This window comes from Gobio gobio, assembly GCF_949357685.1.
Source record: "Gobio gobio genome assembly, chromosome: 22".
Classification (NCBI taxonomy): domain Eukaryota; kingdom Metazoa; phylum Chordata; class Actinopteri; order Cypriniformes; family Gobionidae; genus Gobio; species Gobio gobio.
The window spans coordinates 9,922,384-9,945,500 of record NC_137118.1 but is presented as its reverse complement, the minus strand read 5'-3'; the positions used below and the strand labels follow the sequence as shown (position 1 = coordinate 9,945,500).

Below are 23,117 nucleotides of genomic sequence, written 5' to 3'. Positions count from 1 at the left end.
TGTATGTCCGCAAACCAGTTTAGCAGCTTGAAACGTTTGCTTCCTCTAGATTCAGTGGAATTTTAGTCAGTCTAGATTTTTGTTCTGGCACAGTGCAGGTTTCATTCTCTTCGTCAGACTGATGAAAGACATTCATTTTCATACAGCAATTTTGAAAATCTCATGTCTAGTATGCTGACATTTAGACTCAGTGAGTAGCCTATCATTTTACGGTGTTTACACACCACATCACATGTTCATATTATAATAGGACTAACCATGACATGCAAGCTGCTCCAGGAAATAGTTAAATACATGTTTTTTTATTAGTATAACTCACTACTTTACTACATTCACCCTTAATTCGCCCTATATAATGACACTAAAACATAAAAAACTCAATTTGTCATTTTAAGCATTATTAATTCATTATTAATTACTATTATTTTTATCTAACAAACGTAGTTTTTTTACATGCAGTACACACAAATGTGATGTGCTTGTGTTTATAGCAACATTGGTGAAAATAAAGCAGAATAATATCAGATTTCATGTGCTTAAGTCAAATGGTTAATATACTAGACATTAAATATTACACGAGTAGTTACCCTATTGCATTTAAGAGCAGTGTATTTGTTATTTAAGATACCCGTTTCACTTTTACAAAGATTGTTTGTTTATAAAGTTTCCCAACTCGGGACCGAGGCGGTTAAATTATGTAGGTGTATGTCGGTCCGTGGCGTGGGTGGTGAAAAAACCAAGGTCTGGCGAAAATTAAGGAAGTCGTGACGTTAATGATTGACAGGAACGAGAGCCAATGAAAGCGAGGCTGTGTTTGAGAAGGCGGGACAAAAACAATTTTGGGCAGAAGTCACATGACACCAGAGTGAAACACAAGCGCCTCCTTGTTTTCATAGTTACAAGTGATCGCTTTAAGCAAACAGAGTTAGTATGTAGTGTCAAATCCAACTTTTACTCTCACTCTCCGGTGATATGACAGGTGAGTATATACAAAGGCTAACTTAGTGGTTTTGTTAGTTTATGTAACGTATGCCGAGAGAGACCAGAAAGACACTGGAATTGAACTTTATAGATAAAAGTTTAAAATGTCTTATTTAAATGTTAATACTTATGAATGAGTTTAGTTCAGGTCTTGTTCTGTTTCTCGCCATAGTTTTTTTTAATGGTCACGATCGTGGAAGCGATAATATTCTTCTATGCCGATGTCATTTTTTTCGTCGGACGTAGACTGTCTCAAAACATAATGAGTTCCCTACCTAGGCAGCATTTTTGGGCATCATATCCGCGCTTCGATGGTTCCATTTGAACATTTAAAGCACCTGAGATACCTTAAATGCTGTCTACAGGCTGGTCACTAGGTTTTTTGCACAACCGAAATGTTCGGTTTTAATTACATAAAAGGCGCGTCTGTTGTTTTTACTCGACACAATATTAGAAAAACGAGTTAAAAGTTTCCGTTTAACAACATTAAATACTCCAGCTGAACTGTATGAGGCAACTGTTCCCTTAGTTCTTTATAAAGTCGAGGAGTTTATTGGAAGGGGACAGACGGGGAAAATGCTTGCTCATCCTTTATCAGCAAAACCCAATGAGTCAGCAGAGAGCGCGCACACACACACACACACACTCATGATTTGACTAGGTCAAATTATCAGTAGTACACCGTTGAGATAAGGAGTTTCCGTGGTTAAGGACACGTACGTATTGAGTGTTTCAAAAAGTATCTCTTCTCGAGGAGCTTAGAGCGAGTGTGAGCTTTTTTTTGGTTTTGTTTTGTTTTGTCAAGTATTACATCATGAGCGCTGTTGTTCTGAATATCAGGTCGACTGTGAGTCGGCCAGTTAAGCGGCATACATTTTTTTTCTCCTTCACGAAACATAAACGAAGCCAAAACATAAAGCTTTGCGTTTCGAGTCAGGTATACACAAACTGGAACAGAGTCGTCGTTGAGCTGGGTTCCAGAAGTAAAGCTTCTTTTTAACGTATAACCTTTAAACTAGCTGCCATAGACCTAACGTACAGTGAGCCACAAGGTTAACCAAGGACATATGCTTTGAATAATTGTATTCAACTTTGGATACTGGTTGAAAAATTACATGAACATGATTCTGCAAAAAATGTCCAAATACTCTTTAGTGCCCACCCACTCCCTATGCTCTCAAACTACTTAGATATTTGTGTATAAATGCATATTTTGCAATAAGCGTACAATATACTCATTGTAAATACATAATACACGTTTAGACCAATAGTTTTATATTCATCCATTTATTTATTTTTATTCGTTTATTTGTAATGCTTCATGGGATTTTAGTTCATTAAAGCCATTAAGTACACAGTGTTTTCCTTTGTCTTTCTGTAAAAATAGTATTTTTTTATTGCTTCAAATTGGCTAAAGGTTTGTAATGTTGTGATTTAAGCTTCATAGCTGGTTTGGATCAGGGCTTATAACACTGTAAAGGTACAACATGTAAGATTTTTGGATTAAAATATCTAAAAAAAAAACACTAGAACAGTGTTATATATTTTGTTGACTTGTATACTTTCAGTATCCCAAATGTTTCCAAGAATGTTTAAATCCAGATAAATAAGTAATTTTAACCTGGACACGGACCGTGCCCATGCGTCGCCTATCAATATACCCTCCTATCATCATACACGTGTTACCCTCAATTTCCTTTTATTTTCTTCTCTTTTGTATAAACCATGGATGCTTTATTATAAATGTGTTGTATTAGACAAGGGAACAACTGTTTGGAGACATTTATAAACAGAAAACGTATTATTATTCACTAATGCTGAATTTTCTCCGTCATTCAATATGTTTTAAAATGAATTGCATGCCATTTAAGCCATCCAGCATTTATTAATATGATATTCTAATATCGATCTATCTTACTGCAGTGTGCAACAAGTGTCTCATAGTAGCTGCGGAGTGAACGCACTAGTGTTGTCAAAAGTACCGACCGCGATACCAAGTCGGTACTGAAATTTAAAAAATGTGGCGCTTTGAGCACTGTTGGGTGGAATCGTAAACACCTCTGACTGGCCATTGTGCTCACACGCTCATCAAATATGTCTGTGATTGGCTACAATGACCAGTGCTTCAAAAACATGCTGTAAATATACATCAATGACGCTTTTCACAGAGCGCTTACACAGATACACACAGGAGCGTTCGAATGCAGGCGCCTATCAGCCTACCGGTCTGCTAGTCGACGCTTGCTTTTGCTTTCAAACGCTCCCGCTCCCACTTTCAAACACTTCCGCTTGCTTTCAAACGCTCCCGTGCGTTGATCATTGTAGCCAATCACAGACACATCCGATGAGCGCATGAGCACAATGGCCAGTCAGAGGTGTTTACGATTCCAGCTCAACAGCCCTCAAAGCGTCACATTTTGAAAATTTCAGTACCCAATTGGTATCGCGGTCGGTACTTTTGACAACACTAGAACGCACAGAGTAACATTATAACAATTTTCAACACACTCAAATGTATCTAATATGATAAAACAGTGCTGCGTTACCACACATACGCATGAGCGGAAGAAGTGGAAACACTCGTCTGTGGCATAATAAAAGCTCCGCTGCTCTCGAGCCGTGTCACGCTTGTCTCTCATTAGCAACCACTTCAGCGGCCTCGTTCAGCTCCACAGCACTCGGCCCTGCTCTGCTTCATACTAGTGTAACGTTAATAATCTCATCCATGAACATGATTTCTGCCCAAGTTCCGTCCCGATTCTTTTCCAGCGGCTATGAGGTGAAGACGTCAAGCTAGGCCTTTGTTTTGCTAGGCGACCTCTAATGAAAAACTACATAGTGTGCCTTTCAGGAAAATACTTCTGGAACCAAAGTGGCTAAAGAAGTGGATGGGCAACTGTTGACCTCTATAATTAGGGCCCTATAATTTCTGCAATCACGGACTCGCGGACGGAATCGCGGAATTGGCATATTAAAATCTAGTGTTAACGCAGAATTTCCCGGAATTTTACATATTTGGAATGAAATTCTGTGGATATGTGTGGGGAAAATGCAGACCGGGGGAAGCAAATCTGGGCGACACAACGCCTCCGGTCATTTCAGCTCCCCCTCCCCTTTCAAAACAATGAAAGTATGGCAAAGCGATTCTCCAAGTAACTTTTGATAAAATGTTTTTGGCTGTTACATGATGACACAGTCAACTTTGATTTCATAACTCAAGGAGTACTTGCTGTATTTTGCCTTGTTTTTAATGCACTTTAAAGTACTGTATGGAAAAGATGATTCTTATAAGGGTTTTTTTGGTCGTATTTTTTTTTACTTGAAAGAAAAAGCTAATGTAGCACTTTCATTTAAACTTATATAAACTAATATAATTTATTTTACTGGACAGCTCATATAACCATTAATATTTAGTTGTGACTTGAAGTACTTAGAGTGCAGTGTTATGTTGCATCATGCAGTATTTGTCTTGAAAAGTACTGAGTAAATGTGATGTTTTTTACCTCAATAAATGTAAGGTCTTTCCTATTTTATTTCCTGTTTTATGTTCTATTTTATTGACATTAAAAGCACACTCTTTTTACGACTAAAATTAAATAACATTAAATGGTAAAAAAAACGGAATCCCCAAAAATGTAAACGAAAAAAGGAAAAAACGGATTTTGGGGAAAAATAAAACGGAATTTGTGAAATTTTTTTACAGATTCTATAGATTCTATATCCCTATATTATGTGTGTGAAAATCATAGGGGATTTTAAATTGTATTCACAACATGAAAATCTCTATAGTGAATAATATATATTTCAATTTATGCTCTGCGCTAAAATATTTAATTGGTTAAAAAAGCTGCATGCAACATCCATAAAATGATTTTGACAAATATTTATCCAGTAATAGGAAATTAAAATGCATTGGTCAAACTGTGTAGGAACTGTGATGCCTGCTTTAAACGCCTAATGAATGAGTTCCACAGACAGATAATCTCTGTCTATTTGTCATGTTTTAACTCATTTATTATACATTTGACAGTTTCCTTGAATTGAACACATGCAAATGTATTCTTTATGTTTTTACCATACAGATTAACTCAGGATGTCGATGGAAAGCTCAAAGTCATTCAAGTTCACCTTCCAGTCATCTGTGCACAGTTCCTACGTTCTGCAATGTCTGAATGAGCAGAGGAAGAAAGACCTTCTGTGTGATGTGACTGTTGTGGCGGAGACCCAGAGTTTCCGGGCCCACCGGTCAGTTCTGGCGTCCTGCAGTGATTACTTCAGCGCTCGTGTGTCCAGTCATACACCTGAAGGACTTGTCATCAACCTTCCTGATGAGGTAACAACATAATTCAAGTTGATCAAGGAGGAAGTCGTATTTTCATGCATTTGATCTAAAAATCTATTCTTTTTATAGGTTACCTCAGAGGGGTTTGAACCCTTGCTGGATTTCGCCTACACCTCAAAACTCCTCTTTACCAAAGAGAACGTGCTGGAAATCCGCAACTGTGCTTCTGTCCTTGGTTTCAAGAACTTGGACAAAGCCTGCTTTGACTTCCTTCTCCCCAAGTTCTTTGACAGCAGCAGAAGCATATCAAAAGTCCAGAAGAAGTGCTGTAAAACCAAATGCTGCAAATCACGGGGGGCTGAATTGAGCTCGCTTAACAAGGAGGATGACATCGATGAAGATAAATCATTGCTTCAACCCTCACAGCTTCAGCCTAAAGCCAAAGATCCATCTTGCCCTCCGTCGGTGGCCATTGAGGATGTCGCAAAAAGCTGTTACAGTGGGAAAGACACCGATTACTCCCTCCTGTGCCCGAAGTACCGGAAGTTTCAAATAGCTTGCGGGAAGGAGCGGTCCTGCCTAGATGTCCTCGATTCGACACCCATGTCCCTTGACAAGACCGATGACGACTGTCCTTTAAACTACCTTCCTTGCTCAAGCAATGAAGACTGCAAGGAGATATTTTCGTGCAATACAAAACCTCTCATTGGGGATGAAGATTCTCTACTGCCTGAATGTTGTCCTTTGAATCCTGGTCAGCCATCATTTCCAACCTCGAATGAGTCGGCACATTCCATTTGTGACTCAGGAGACTTGACTAAACAGGGAATGTCACCTCGCTCAGGAATAGATGATGCTGAGAGCGCATACATGGAGCTCAGAGATGACCAAAGCAGCGAACAGAGGAGCACAGAGGAAATAGAGGTGGCCAAGCAGCTTACGTTCTGGCCGGTTTCTTGTCAGGCGTCTCCCTCTGGCCTGGGCATGGTGACCAATCAATCAAACTGTCTGAAAAGCTGGTATCTTGATCCCAGAGCATTAGAGTGTCCGTTTATGCAGAACTTTGGCGCAGTTAGTGCTCAACTACACGACGGAGAGGGGGGATCCACGTCACAGGGCAGTCCGTACTTACCCTCCAACCAATCAGGGGAGGACTCTGATAGTTTTGACACAGAGGGGGACAGTGAGTCTTACAGCAGTGAACGAGTGTGTGAGGTGAGCGGTTGTATTTATTAGCGGTGCTTCATTGATCTAAACAAACCCCCCTTATCCCTAAGCGTTTGTGCTTGAATGATACATCAAATTGTGCAGTTTGTTGAGGAGCGGTGTGCATTACATTGTGATCAAACTTCTAATAGTTCTGATGGACAATAACATGGCCAGAAAAACAACAACATCAGACTTACTTTATAGACCGAACATGAAGTTTGACAGATATTCTGCCCTACAAAGGCAAAAGACCTTAACTCGCTAGAGTGTGGAACTGAGAAAAATTACTTTAAAGATTTTTAGTTGTCCATCCAAATTAATTACAAGTAGGAAACTGGAAATCTGTCAATTAGATGTTTTAGTAATGAAAATGATTTACATAAAAAAAAGCTTGAGCTCAAACTTGACTTTTGACCCCTATTTTGAAGTTACTGTACTCTGCATTTGTACTGTCTGCAAAAAGGGAGAAGTCAGACCAAGGCAAATGGCAGTAACTTCCACATTATCAATATTTGGTTGCTGTTCACTATTTACAAAATCATTATAGTAACACCTGTATAAAATCTAGTGACCATGGCATTTCCAAAGCCATCTCAACCATCCTTAAACGCTATTAGTAAAAAAACTATTCTCAACTATTTGTTTTACCTACACTTTGATTCAGGTATCGTGTGTCAGAAGTATGACACAGGCTACACTGTAATATACATGCAGCAAATTTTAATGGATAGTAAAACAACGGCAGAATACCGTAACTCCAGGCTGACACAGTAACTTCTAAACAACGGCTAAACAACAGCAGAGTATCCTAACTCAATTTGAGCGTTCTAAAACAAAGGCAAAGAACAGTTAATGGTGTTACGGTGTTCTGCCTTGGTTTCTCCTGGGCTTTTGGAAGTTACTATTAAGACAACCCATTATTTTCTCGATAAAACAACAGAATTGACTCAAGATACTTATCCACATGATAAATAAGGTCTTGAATGTCCCAAAAATATCAATAACTAATTTTCGACCAAAAATGAAGTTACTGCCTTTTGCCTTTGTAGTTTGTAGGGCCGTATTGCTTTATGATGTCCCATACGATAATTTTATGGAAATACAATTATATTATGAAAATAATAATAATAATTTGTTGTTGTTATTATCAGCATTGTAATAATAAATATATAATTATAATTATTAATATTGATATAATTAATTATATTAATATATACACTTATATTAATATAAATATAATATTAAAATAATAACACTAATAAAAATAAATATTATTATTAATATTTTGTTGTTGTTATTAACAGAATTGTAATAATAATGATAATAATTATTATTAATATAATTAATTATATTAATAAATACAATTATATTAATATAAATATGATAAAATATAATAATATAAATAAAATAATAACAAAAAATTTATGTCATTATGCTAATTTATTTTCTAATTTCTGCGTTCTAATTAAGCTACACATTTTTAAGAGTGAGTTATTAAGTAATTATCCAGCCAGCCATGAATTAAATAAATCTTTTCGCCTCTTCATCATAATCTAATCGCCTTTACCTGTTAATAGGGTGCCCCCCCCCTCCCTCCAAATGGCACCATTTATCAACAGACCTGCTATTAAGTCAATATTAGAAAAAATATTGGTCAAACCAATAATTGAAAGAAAAAAAAAACAATTGGGGGTGGATCAGTAAGCAAAAACCTGTCACCTTTGGTAAGAGTTTTTCTATTTGTTAATGTTTATTGGATTTTGCACAATTCCGTGCCTTTTGAGCAGGCTGGAATGTACCTGCTCTGCACACCTGATAATGACTAGTCAGACTTGCAGTAAGGTCAAAAGTCCACAGAGGTCCTGAATGGAAGCATTAAACCATTAATCTTTTACTCAATGAATATTGACAAAGTTGACATTATACAGTGCCCTCCACTAATATCGGCACCCTTGGTAAATATGAGCAAAGACGGCTGTGAAAATAAATCTGCATTGTTTACCCTTTTGATTTTTCATTAAAGTAAAATAATTGAAAATGGGGGAACAATCTCATTATGAAATAAATGTTTTTCTCTAGTTCACGTTGGCTGCAATTATTGTCACCCAATTATTGCTGCATCTTTTTTTCCCAAGTCTTCTTCTATAATGAGTGAAAAGTTTGGAGAATCAGAGACCATTCCTTCATACAGAATCTCTCCAGATCCTTCCGATTCCCAGCTCTTCTCCTCAGTTCAGCCCACTCATTTCCTATAGGGTTCAGGTCAGGACACTGGGATGGTCATGGCAGATGCTTCACTTTTGTGCTCAGTGACACATTTGTGTGTTGATTTTGATGTTTGTTTTGGATCATTGTCCTGATGGAAGATCCAACCACGGCCCATTATAAGATATCTAGCAGAGGCCGTCAGGTTTTCATTTTTTCATCTGTTGGTATTTGCTAGAGTCCATGATACCATGAATCTGAACAAGATGTCCAAAAGTAGACCCACAACATTAAAGATCCAGCAGTATATGTAACCGTGGCGATGGGGTACTTTTTTATCCCTGTTTGCACCAAACCCATCTGGTGGGTGTGCTGCCAAAAAGCTCTTTTTTAGTTTCATCTGACCATAGATCCAGGTCCCTTTTGAAGTTCCAGTCGGGTCTGACAACTGAACGTGCTGGAGTTTGTTTTTGGACGAGTGAGGAGGATTTTTCTTGAAACCCTCCCAAACAACTTGTGGTGATGTAGGTGCTGTTTGATCATTTTTTTAGGCTTTCTGACCCAAGACTCAACTAATCTTTGCAATTCTCCAGCTGTGATCCTCTGAGAGTCTTTGTCCACTCAAACTCTTCTCCTCACTGTGCATTAGGACGATACAGACACACGTCCTCTTCCAGGCAGATTCATAACCTCTTTAGTTGATTGGAGCTTCTCAATTATTGCCCTGATGGTGGAAATGGGGATTTTAGATGCTTTAGCTATTTTCTTACAGCCATTTTCTATTTTGTGAAGCTCAACAATCTTTTGCTGCACATCAGAGCTATATTCTTTGGTTCTACTCATTGTGATGAAGGAATAAGGGAATTTTTATAATCCCTCATATTTATACTCCTGTGGAACAGAAAGTCATGGCTAGACAATTTCATGCTCCTAGTCACCCTGGTGTGACTCTTTTTTTTTCAATATGAATGGGAATATACTTACTTTTCTCATAAGAATCTCTAGGGGTGCCAACATTTTTTTCATAATGTGAGTTTCCCCCCACTTTCAATTGCTTTGCTTCAATGAAAGGTTAGAATTTTGTGAATTTTATGAATGAAAGATAAACAATTCAGATTTAATTTCACAGCCGCCTTTGCTCATATTTAACAAGGGTGCCAATATTAATGGAGGACACTGTGGTGTTTAAAATATAAACAGACCTGCTGCCATGACTGAGCACTGGCAGGAGGAATCTCCTAGCTGATAGTTTAGGTGGTAATAGACATGTTGACTACAGTAGTGAAGCATTTCCGTTCTTTCATTCCAGATGGCGCTGCCGCTCTCTGTGGATCAGATCGTGTCTCTGAGCAGGAACGACTTCCAGCAGATGCTGAAGCAGCAGTGCTTGACACGGGAGCAGCTTGATGTTGTGCATGATATCCGCAGACGGAGCAAAAACCGTATTGCAGCCCGTCGCTGCCGCAAGCGGAAACTTGACTGCATATACAACCTGGAGTGTGAAATCGAGAAACTAGTGAGTACTCGAAAGATCCTTTTAGTCTGAGTAATCACTGAAGGCTCAAGGGTCACAACTTTACAAAAGCCTTCCAGCACTTAAAATACCTCATTCAGGGTGAAAGTTTTGATCTACAACTGTTTCAGTGAATTTCACAAAAATGTGAACACATTTCACCCCAAAATTAAAGAAGAACATTTTGAGATTTTATTGTTATTTAAAGGGGCTATATGCAACTTTTTCCCCAAAATAAACGTAACAATAGCCTTTTTATTTTACCATTTATGACTCAAACATCTCCTGATGAGCATACTGACACCTTGTCCGCTCACAGTGGGTGCACCTATAAGCCTGTATCCTATTTTTCCTATTTTCTGGCGGGTCGTCTTTTCCCGCGCTGTCTGCGGATGTGACGTCACCACCGTTGCGAGAGCGAGCAGAAAATGAGAGCAGTTCTGTTTTTTGGCCACAGGTGTCAGTCGCGAGTTTAAATTTCAGAAAAATGCATATAGCCCCTTTAAGAAAATACTAAACAATTTTAAGGATAATTTTATTTTTAACAGGATTTTATAAGAATTTTTTTCAATTATGGGTTTCATTAGTTATATTAAAATTATTTAAAAAAAAATAAAGGCAATACCAAAAATACAATGGTATAAATATTTTAAATAGTATTTTATTTATTATTTATAGTAATAATAATTTAGGGGGAAATGTGCTTTTATACTTTTATAAAATTGTGTTTTTTTTTTTTTTAAAGAAAAATCGAATTTATTATTTGATTTTTGGGTGAAATATGACCTTGACAGGTTTTTGTGAGATTCTCCCATACAGACTCACCTAAAAATATTTAGGCCTAATTTTAAGTTATGTATTTAAATTGCATATACAATTTCCAGCCATTTGGATTTTAACATGAACAAACAAATGAATTTAATGTGATGCATATTTGCCAGTCATACATAATGAAACGGGTAAAATATCTGTATTAGTATTAATAAACTCAATGTTTTAAATACACAAACACCAGGTACAGTGCATCCGGAAAGTATTCACAACGCTTCACTTTATCAACATTTTGTTATGTTGCAGCCTTATTCTAAAATGGATTAAAATAATTATTTTCCTCAAAATTCTGCAAACAATACCCCATAATGACCATGTGAAAGAAGTTTGTTTGAAATATTTGCAAATTTATTAAAAATAAAAAATACTTTGTTGAAGCACCTTTGGCGCCAATTACAGCCTCAAGTCTTTTTGAGTATGATGCTACAAGCTTGGCACACCTATTTTTGGGCAGTTTCTCCCATTCTTCTTTGCAGGACCTCTCAAGCTCCATCAGGTTGGATGGGGAGCGTCAGTGCACAGCCATTTTCAGATCTCTCTAGAGATGTTCAATCGGGTTCAAGTCTGGCCACTCAAGGACATTCATAGAGTTGTCCCGTAGCCACTCCTTTGTTATCTTGGCTGTGTGCTTAGGGTTGTTGTCCTGTTGGAAGATGAACCTTTGCCCCAGTCTGAGGTCCAAAGCGCTCTGGAGTAGGTTTTCACCAAGGATGTCCTGTACATTGCTGCATTCATCTTTCCCTCGATCTTGACTAGTCTCCCTGTTCCTGCCACTGAAAAACATCCCCACAGCATGATGCTGCCACCACCATCCTTCAATGTAGGGATGGTATTGGCCAGGTGATGAGCAGTGCCTGGTTTCCTCCAGACATGACGCTTGCCATTTAGGCCAAAGAGTTCAATCTTTGTTTCATTAGACCAAAGAATTTAGTTTGAGAGTCCTTCAGGTGCCTTTTGGCATACTCCAGGCGGGCTGTCACGTGCCTTTTACTGAGGAGTGGCCTCTACCATACAGGCCTGATTGGTGGAGTGCTGCAGAGATGGTTGTTCTTCTGGAAGGTTCTCTTCTCTCCACAGAGAAACGCTGGAGGTCTGTCAGAGTAGCCATCGGGTTTTGGTCACCTCCCTGACTAAGGCCCTTCTCCCCCAATCGCTCCGTTTGGCCGAGCGGCCAGCTCTAGGAAGAGTCCTGGTGGTTCCAAACTTCTTCCGTTTACGGATGATGAAGCCACTGTGCTCATTGGGACCTTCAATGCTACAGATGCTGTCATTATGGGGTATTGTTTGCAGAATTTTGAGGAAAATTAATGAATATAATCAATTTTGGAAAAAGGCTGTAACAACAAAATGTGGAAAAGTGAAGTGCTGTGAATACTTCCCGGATGCACTGTATATATAGCCTGACGTCGTCATACTCAATTCTAGTCAGAATATGAGTCTGATACTGCTCCATTGGGCTGTGATTATGGGGCGTGTTTCAACCGAACCAGGAAAGACCTCAATTGGATAGACCTACAACCAATCAGAGCAATGGAGCGATGCATAGTTGTTGTTGGGTTAACAGCTTAGGACCCAGGACCAATAGTGAAAATAAATACCAAGAGTCAGGAGTGTAATTAATTAAAGAAAAATTTACTGAAGAATAGTTTTCAGTTTCATCAGCAGAAGCCAGCTTCAAGTCTCACAAGGAGTTTGTAGGCCGCGCTCCCTCTACCAGCCTCCCCGCCTCCACCTATCGTACATACAATTTCTGAACAGTTATACCGTTTTCAAGGTCTAACCATGTCATTACTGCAAGTCGAATGATTCTGATTAGCTCAGAGAAAATGCACAGTCACTGTAAATTTCCACACAAGGATAGATAGCAGAGCTTATCACTAAACTAGGTAGACTAGTTGTCGCCCCATCACTAGAATTAGATCATTGTTGACCTCGGAGGTTGCAGAAAGGCGTCTTCAGGTCTGGTGTCATGTCCATCTTCAATATTGGGCCTGCACCGATCATGCAACGCACACACACAATAGCTCCCTAGAATCACAGCTCTCCCACGGTTGGAGAGTCTAAACTAAGTATCAACAAAGCACTTCACCAAAACATGCTGATAACATGTGCTTTTCTCTCAGTGAGAGAGACCGACAATAGTACAATTGTATTCATACAATTCTTTAGGGTTTCAGTAAAAGGAAATATAAAATGAAATAAAATAAAATGAAAGACAAATCCATATTTAATCTCTGGAAGCCGGGCTAAATGAGCAATCTCTGTTACTGCATTCCTGTCGAGTTGGAGGTGTGTGATGCCTCTAAAATCCAAACACACGACAACATGTTCTGAAATCAAGTGTTTTTTCGACACATCACACACCAGCAGGACAGACCCTCAGTCACCACTCAGAGACCAAATATAAACTTTAGAAATTATAAAGGAAGAAACAATCATGGGTCCTCTTGATATAAGCAAAATCATAACGCGAAAGAATCATTAAAATCATAATAATTATATAGGAGGATGGATATTGATTGAGGCTTTGATTATGAATTTAAGTAGGATATATATGTATATATACATAATTATATTGAAGCGGCGGTAGATTCCAGCATCTTTCATTGTCAACAGAACTCAACTGCACGCATGCTGGAAGAAGTAGAAGAAGAAGATGAGTGTAAACGATCTTTGCCGGTGTAGTAAAAAAGAATTTAAGGATACACGGAGTACTTACCAACACGATCATAATTTCTGAGAGAAATGGTGAAGGTGAATGCATATACGAACAAGTTCTCCGTTTAGGATTAGAACGAATTCAACCCAAGCACTCCTTGGTGACGTGGATGATTATGTTACTGTGGATCATCGTATAAAGCCCGCCCTGACAATTTAATTGGCCCGAACAGCTCCCGTTCGTGCATAGTTGCTCCACAACAGATCAAGTCCAGACCGAATTTCCCGAACTCAAATGTTGTGGGCGGGGATAAATTCGTCTGGCATCCAGGCTACTGTATATACATTTATCATCAATAAATCCAATTTGTTTCAATTTCATACATTTAACTACCTGAATGTTGCTTGTTCCAGAACTTTATTTTGTACATATTTATGCTGATTCCAAGCTATATTTGAATAAATGCATTTTGAAAATATGATTATTTAAATAAGATCAAATAGATAAGCTAACTAGGTAATAAGATTTTTTGAGTGCAGAAATCTTACCTGTTTCATTTATGTATATCTGACAAATATGCATGGTTTATTAGTTTGTTCATGTTAAAGGGGTGGAAGAAATGCTGTTTCATGCATAGTGAGCTTTTTACACTGTTAAAGACTTGGATTCCCATGCTAAACATGGACAAAGTTTTTTTTTTAAAGTTGCACGTTTGATGGAGTATTTCTGTGCCAAAATACTCCTTCCGGTTTCGGAAAGTTTTTTTTCGAGTATGGGCCAAAGTGACATCAACAAGAGCAGAATGTCGTTGTACGGGCCGTTCGGGCTCTGCTCCCGGAAGGGCGCGCGCGCCACTAGAGCGAGAGAGCAAATGCACACCCATTAACGCGCTGAGCTCGGCTTTAGGGAAGTCATTCAGCAGCTCCAGGCACGTGAACAAAACGCTGATCTCATTGGTCGGCCAGTTTTTTAAAAATGATGCTTTTACGCTTGCCGTTTTGCGCGTCGGTGTGCACACTCACATTGGCGCCCTTTGTTTAGTCGCGAGGCGTTAAACGTTGGCGATAAACGCGTGCGAAAATCGTCCCGGTGTGAACAGGCCTTAACGCTGGGTAGAGTTTAGATTCCCTGCCCGAGCCTGAGCCCGAACTTGACCCGAACGCGGTCGGGCCGAGATTTTCCGCCACTATCCTCGGGCCGGGCCTTTGATCGTTTAATCATTACTTTATTAGCCTAATTGGGTGGGCAGAAAGCTATGCCATAATCAGAAATAATATATATTTTTAGCAAACTAATACTACAACTAAGAAACAAATTTCAAGCTTTCTATACACATATACAGTAGCCTTCTGAGTTTCGTTTATTTATGAGACGCACTCCAGCTCCAGCAAAAAGTGTGGGAATGGTTTTGGCCATAGACATATGTCTATGGTTTTGAGAAGCACGTAAATACTGTCTCTCTTCTTCTAAAGTTCCGCAGCACCACCTTGTGTAGCGGGAGCGCCATCTACTGAATTTGCACGTTCACTCTGCCAGTGAAAATCGATTGGGTGTGAACACTCAAGACGTGCCGAAAAACGCTGCCGATAAGTGCGCGCGATATTCGTCCTGGTGTGTACAGGCCTTTAATGGGACAGTGCATGGAGTTTGCTTTTCCGGAGCAACAACGGAGTTGTGCAAGTGTTTTGTTTGTTCCCTGAATTTCGCCCACGATGGTTAATAAACAAGCCCCAGTTCAACTCCAGATTTGTAGCTCGTCTAACGCTGAAAGATGGAGCGGGCCCAGCGATTAAGGTTCACAGTCGTGCGTTGGAAGCAGGCGGTGAGTAAAACTGCTTCAAATGTCTTTGTGTTTTTAGCTATCGACTCGTTCATTCAAATGCGCTACTATTCCATTGTTTTTCTATGTAAACATGCACTAGTCTGACGTGCAAAAACCGTTCCGCTTGCTACTGCTAACATTAAATCACATACAATAGCCCATAAACCAAATCATGTCCTCATAAACCACGAGTAAACACACAAAAATGTTGCAAAACTCATGCATGACAAGCCGCTAAGCAAGTATATAAGTTAAAGTTACAGTACATACCATTGAGACGTCCTGCTGTAGTCGTCGTTGCTGCTTCTCCTGTTCAATTCCAGCCTCTAGATCTGATTCTGGATCATATATGTGTGGTTAAATCTGATTGATCTCAATGGTTTATTTAGGATAACGTTTTTTCTCCACGTTTAAGGATGTCACAGCTTCCAGACGATTCTTTTGATTCTTTAGCTCCGCCCACACGATACGCCTCCAGCCGCTGTTTTTTTACCGGAAAGACTCGGTACAGCCTATCTTTTTTTTTATAAATATAATAAAACTAAAGACTTTTCGGAGATATGAAAGATGCAATACCACTCTATAGGCACTCAAGATTGACATGAGATTGACTGAAACTGAGTGTTTCACCCCCCCTTTAATAATGTCTATGCACTAATATATAAATCTTCAATATATTTAATGGATATATCTTGCTTTGTTTTGTTCTCTGCAGAGGAGCGAGCGAGAGAAGCTGGCAGCCGAAAGGATAAAGCTGAATCAGATGAAGTTGAAGGCCTGGCAGAGTTACTCAGGCCTGTATGAAAAGGTCTGTTCTGAAGCCGCCCTCAAACCTGAGCAGCTACAGGTGCTGGCCAAATATTCCTCCCCGGTCTGCCCGCTGTCTGCTTTCCTGTGCCCCACCCCAGACTCTCAGAGCCCCGAGGCACACCGGCCCCAGGCTTCAGACCTTTCCACGCACACCTGTCGTTCTGGAGCCAAACCACCAGTTAATTCCTCAATGGAAAACGCCGTTGCACAATCAAGCTCACAGAACCTTTTACCTCTCGGGGTCGTAGAAGCTCAGTCACATACCTGTCCACCTGACGCCTCTGCTTTTGAGAAAAGGGAGTGTAGTTCAATGGTGAAACTCAGCACAGATCTTCTCAGCAGCAAGCGTGAAACAAACAATTAGCAAAATTAGGTGATGGTTGAAGGAAGGACCACAGAAAATCGCTGAAGGATTTTTTACGTCTTAACGACTCCCCGAAGATGCATTTAACAAACGTGACATCACTACTGTCTTAAGTCTTGTATATATATGTTTTTTTTTACTCAACACTTTAAGCATTAGCATTCAGTTTGTATTGGTCAGTGTTCAGTGAAATATTCCTATACCTAAAATAATCATATATAGTTTTAACACTCATGTCCCTGACCATCCTCACATCCTCAAAGAATCAATCAGCCAGGATCATTTTTGGACTCACAACACAACAAACCTCATCTCGCAGCTCAATAAAACCTTTTCTTCTTCTCAGGGGACATAATGCTATCGGACTATACTGTGCTGTTTTTGCTGAAACTGTGCCGCTCATTTAAAGCTGCTTTCCGTAACTTTTTTGGTGTTCAAGATTTACAAAAAATATATAATGAGAATGAACAACATGAATCCATTTTCCAAACCGTTTTTTTATCTTACCCTGAATCATTATGGTACACTTATAATAAGTGTTTATATTGGGACTATTTCAGTCCAGTCTGGTAGGAACCGCTGCGGAGGAGCACAGTCCCTGCGTGACTCGCCATAGACATAAACAGAGAGAAGTAGCTCCGGCTGCAATGTTCTTCCTCAAGACGCATGCAGCTCTGTTTATTAACCGCTAGAGCGCAAAAAGTTACGGACTGCAGCTTTAAAGTCTTGAAACTTTAGAAAAGAGACAAGTGAATCTGGGATCAAACTCTCAGGGGTTCAGAACTGCACATACTGTAGTTTCACTAATGCTGATTTTATGTCATTGAACTCCCAACGGTCATTTGTAAGCAAAAAACAAAACAAAAACGGTTGCACTGTATATGTTGCCTTAAATAAAATGTCTGATCATTTTTCTTTTTAATAATGTGATTATATTTTGATTATTGTGCTCTAACATCTTGCTTGGGACCAAATAATTCTCTCTTGAGAATCTTAAAGTGTAATAAATTATGAAAATGTGTATATTTGAAATATACTTGTTTTCCTTCTAATTAGTCTAATCTTTTTTATGTATTTATTTTTGAACGCATAGCAGGATAAGCTGCATCAGGGTTTCCCAAACTGGGAACACTTAAAAAACAAAACAAAAAAATGAAATAATCCAAAACTTAAATAATCCAATCCAGTGTTGTTATTGTTATCTAAAACTATTATTTAAAAAAAATTACAAAAAGTTTTCTTATTACTTGAAATAAAGCTGGAAAAATAAATACAAAATTGTATATATATATATATATATATATATATATATATATATATATATATATATATATATATATATATATATATATATATTAGATAAAAAAATTTAATATAAAATACATAAAAATTAGAAATAAAATAAAATTAAAGTACTAAAATTACAAAAAAAACACACATTTAAGCTAAATATAAATATTTGGGGAAAAAACTAATAAAAATGACAAGAACAGCACAATGTTAACTAAAAATTTAAACTAATTCAAAATATGAATAAATACTATAATAGTGTATAAATACTAAAAATAACACTTATTAAATCATAAAAATGTCAATACTTTTCAAAATAAAAAAAACTGACTAAAGAATATTTTAAATATTTTGTATAAATATTAATAATAAAACAATACATTTTGTTTACCTGCATGTGACCACATGAGAACTGTGATCATGTAAATTTGCAGTTCAATGATCAAAATATGAACTTTTCAGGGGATACTTCAAGTAAATATTTTAGTTCTATAATATTGGGTTTGGCTGAGACAAAAGTTTGGGAATCCTCAAGTTTGCATGCCAGTTTTCATTATTTGCATTTATATGTTTGTACCAACAGATGGCAGCACCCACCTAGACAAAGTTTCCTATTTGCATCCCTTCATGCTTGATAAACTATCATAATTACAGCACCTGTAGTCGCGTCTATAATATGTAAACACGCTCCAGTCTAAACAAATACAGCTTGAAGATAAATTCGTGAAATAATTTGATATAACAATCTGTGTTCTCGCAGAACTAAGAATGGGCGCGGGATAATGACAGGCTGTGAGGCATTTTTCATCATTTCAATCACTTTGATGGATATTCATACCGACTGTCAGCCACAGTATGTTCAGGCTCGTGTGTTCTGTTCCCTTGGGTTAATGTGGCATGATCATCAGTTTCTGCACCCAGACAGCCATCGGATATAATTGATCTTCATATGACAAAGGACCATCAGAAAACATTTTTGGTATCCTATCTCACCAACACAGTATTCATTGTGCAATAAACAGCACATTAATAGTCCGCGTTATAGTCAGAAAAGCTAAATAATTGGTTAAAACATGATATCCTAATAATCAAAGAATAAAAACTGACTGAAATGTGTGCTCTGATAGCCTACTGGATGAGTAATTTGGAAACAACATTCAAACACAAAACCCGTGGATTTAAATCTAACCTTTCTTAAAGGGACAGTTCGTCCTCCAAAATAATAATACAATAAAATAAATAGGCTACATAAAAAGAACCCAAACGGACTTTGTTCACGCTGTGGAACACAAAAGAAGATGAACGTCTGCACTTTTCAATGGAAGTGGATAGGGAACAGTTATTGGATGGAAAAATCTCCTTTTGTAATCTTCGGAAGAAAAAGTAATACAGGTTTTGAAAGACATAGGCTAAGGGCGAATAAACCGTGATGGGCAACATTTCATGCTGTTGGTCTGTTTAAAAAAACAACAACAGATGCTTTGCACCAGGATTGTGGCCATGAGCTATACGACATCAAAGAAAGAAGAGGTCTTCAGAGAAGGACACAGTTGCATCCTTCTTTGAAACAAATCGATTTGGTGGATGATCACTGGGTGTGGCTTTCCTTTACAGGTGCCAAGGTTTTATTTTATCGTGCCTCGGGAGTCTCTCGCTGTTCTGAGAGGAGTTTCAGGTAAAATCAGCGGTGAAAAGAAGAATGACAAATGCACGTAATCTGTGACCTCATTCGTTCAAGATTACAATATAAAAGACAAAAAACGGCTTGGAGGTTTTGATTAAGAGTTATGAGGTTAGCAGATTAGGGACAGAGAAAACGGTATTACAGCGGTCTAAACTGAATCCCAGAATTAATCAAAAAAAAAAAAAAAAAAAAAAACCTTAAGCTGGCAGTAAACATCATCACATTCAGCAGCACAGTAATATTATGCCATCTGTGTGGCTTTGAATAAAAGCTCTTAATCACTGATGCACTGCACAAGTGCAGCGATACGATGATATTCACTCTGTATATGAGTCACCAATACTTTGCTGTGTTTTTAAATTCACTGAATTTCCATGTTTTTGGGCAGAACAGTTTTTGTTTTGTTTACAGTCTGTGGTCCTGATTTTGATCTTCTGAAACACCTTGCTCAAGACTGAGGGAATAATTTACCAGGATGCTGAATATCTAAAAAGGTTATAACAGCACCCCATACACAACTTCTGACCTCACAGGCTGGCTGGGTGTCTTGACAAGGTTCTGTTTCTGCAAAATATCATCAAAAGGAAGCTAAATCAAAAACTTAATATTAAAAAATTCCACAAAAAAGATTCTGTTGGTCCCGCTTTTGCCGCCAAAACAGCCCTGGCCTGGTGAGGCATGGACTCCACTATACACGTAAAGGTGTGCTGTGGTATCTGGCACCAATATGTTAGTAGCAGATCTTTTAAGTCCTGTAAGTTGCGAGGTGGGGCCTCCATGGATTGGACTTGTTTGTTCAGCACATCCCACAGATGCTCGATTGGACTGAGATCTGGAGAATTCAACACCTCAAACTCGTGCTCCTCAAAACATCCCTGAACCATTTTTGCTTTGTGTCAGGCCGCATTATACTGCTCAAAGAGCCACAGCCACCAGGGAATACCGTTTCTATGAAAGGGTGTACATGGTCTGCAACAATGCATAGGTAGGTGGTACGTGTCAAAGTAACATCCATATGGATGGCAGGACCCAAGGTTTTCCAGCAGAACATTGACCAAAGCATCACACTGCCTCCGCCGGCTTGCCTTCTTCCCATAATGCATCCTGGTGCCATGTGTTCCCCAGGTAAGCCACGCACCCGGCCATCCACGTGATGTAAAAAAAAAACATCACGATTCATCAGACCAGACTTCATTCTTCCATCGCTCCATGATCCAGTTGTAATGCTCACGTGCTCACTTTTGGCGCTTTAACAGTGGACAGTGACTTATTTCACCGCGTCAGAGAGCTGTTGCAGAAACTTTGTCACATATCCTACAGACACGCTAAAAGTGTGTTGTTTTAATAAGGGGATTCATGTCGGGGGGAAATAAATGAATTAAGTGTGTAACGACTGCCATGTTGTCTTATTTCTGACCCTGTTTTGATGTAAAGTAAATGGAGTCGAGTGACTCAAAAAAAAAAAAAAACTGGAATCGACCACCCCTACTCAAATCGCAAATATTCAACATGTTGAATGTTGAACCCCCGAGGACAAACACGTGCACGCTCTGGAGATTATGACGTGAAACAAAACAATACCCAATAGAGACAGAACATATTTAGGCCACGCCCACACCGGAATTAGAATTTAACGCTCTCCATTGACTTTGCATTGCGTGAGGCTGCCTCCTTGTCATTTCGGGCTTATAACAAAAAACAGAACAATGTCTAAAAGCGTACAGCAAACAAGCTAAAAAACACAGAAATAAGGTTTTATAAGCTGTCAACCACAAAAAACGAGCATTTAAGGAGATAAAAGTGGATAAAGGCAATAAGACCTGAAGCTTCAGCAGGAAAATTGGGTAAATTTTGGGATCCTGACACTCAGTATGCCTCAGTATGTCTGTGTGCAGTAAACATTTTGTTACTGTTAAGTAGACATGTGCCGGTAAACGGTAATACGATATACCGCAATAATGAACATGCACAATATTGTTATCGTGGGCACTTCAAAATACCGTGAATAATTATTTATTACGAATTATTCAGATTTTTAGAATGCATTTTAAGAATACTTTACCCATCAACCGTTTAAAATGAACAATATGTAAAAGAGGACCGCGCACTGATGTAAACAAACTCAACGTGCATGAGCACATGGCTGAGCGCGTGAACGAGACACGCTGAAGTGCACATTCACTCTCTGACAGCAGAGGGCGCTGACGGAACAGCAGAAATGCAGCCGTTTCCCCTAAATACTTAAAGACTTAAGACTATTCATTTTCAAACTTAAACATTTTATATTTTAATCTGGACTAAATTACATGCCCTAGATATTGTTTAAATATGTTCTGATTGTTATTCAGTCACACTTTACAATAAGGCTCTATTATTTAATGTTAGTTCATTCATTAACAAACTGACAATGAAAAATACTTCTAAAACGTGTATCAATCTTAGTTAGATGTAAATTTCAGCATTTAATAACACATTATTAATATCAAAAGTTGTAACTGTATTATTTAATGGACCTGAGCTAACACTAACTAACAGTTGCTTTTTTAACTAACATTATCAAAGAATAATAACTGTAAAAATGTAGTTATTCATTCTTTGTTAATGTTAATGCATTAACTGGTGAGACATTATTGTAAAGTGTTACCTATTGTTCTTTATAATTCTTTTGCACTTTAATCTGTTTTAAATATTTGTTTACTTTATACATTTGTGTGTGTTGCTTTATTGTATTTAAATGTTTGGTTCTTTTGTTATAAGAAAGTTATTAAACCTGTTATAGTATGACAACACTTTTTTGCTACACATTTCAATATCGTGATAATACCGTATACCGTGATAAAAGCTTCAGCAATTAATCGCAACATGAAAATGTGATACCGGCACATGCCTACTGTTAAGTCAAATATCCAAATGTCAGTTTTATATATTATATTTCCTGTCACTGATTACGTTCCCCTCCAGTGGGCGTAGTTCTCAATGTAATATAACGTGTCGCGCTCTGTCTCAATGGCCTGTATCCACTTTTGTGAATTATCCACAGTGTGAATTATCAAAGACGTGATCTGAGAGAATCGCAGACGAGTCGCTGACGCCCGTAAGATATTTGGCATGCTAAATATCTGGACTTGTCGTCGGCGATTCAAACTCCTGCTGTGTGAAATGTGTTCTGACTGAAAAATACATTGTACAGATACAGACGGGACTCTGATTGTTTGTGAAGGAGATCTGTTAGTGTGTGGTGTGATTTCCTGATCACATCGTGCACTCCACACACAGAGGAACACAACTCTTACATTTCTTATCGTCACGTTTGTAGTCTCTCACATTTTGACAATTCTTTACTATTCCGATCCAGATTTAGAAAGCATAAGGGTATATGATGATAACAAAGACAAAACATTCCTTTTTTGGTGAACTATTCCTTTAAAAGTAAATTGGTCACACCCCGATTCAATTCACCTGATCAC

General features: G+C 38.3%; 1 protein-coding gene across 1 annotated transcript; it reads left to right on the top strand.

The window, feature by feature from the left end:
• Positions 1 to 865: 865 nt before the first annotated feature.
• Positions 866 to 17,586, top strand: bach1b (BTB and CNC homology 1, basic leucine zipper transcription factor 1 b). Its single transcript, XM_079804424.1, has 5 exons — positions 866 to 979; positions 5,064 to 5,314; positions 5,393 to 6,478; positions 9,987 to 10,193; positions 16,218 to 17,586. Exons 2-5 carry the CDS (start codon positions 5,075 to 5,077, stop codon positions 16,674 to 16,676), a joined length of 1,992 nt encoding a protein of 663 aa, XP_079660550.1. The 5' UTR covers positions 866 to 979; positions 5,064 to 5,074; the 3' UTR covers positions 16,677 to 17,586.
• The last annotated feature ends 5,531 nt before the right edge of the window (positions 17,587 to 23,117 follow it).

Coding starts and splice junctions, on each gene's coding strand:
- bach1b (XM_079804424.1), top strand. CDS start 5,075: ATGTCGATGGAAAGCTCAAAGTCATTCAAGTTCACCTTCCAGTCATCT. Junction 5,315..5,392: donor TCATCAACCTTCCTGATGAG/GTAACAACATAA, acceptor TTCTTTTTATAG/GTTACCTCAGAGGGGTTTGA. Junction 6,479..9,986: donor GCAGTGAACGAGTGTGTGAG/GTGAGCGGTTGT, acceptor CTTTCATTCCAG/ATGGCGCTGCCGCTCTCTGT.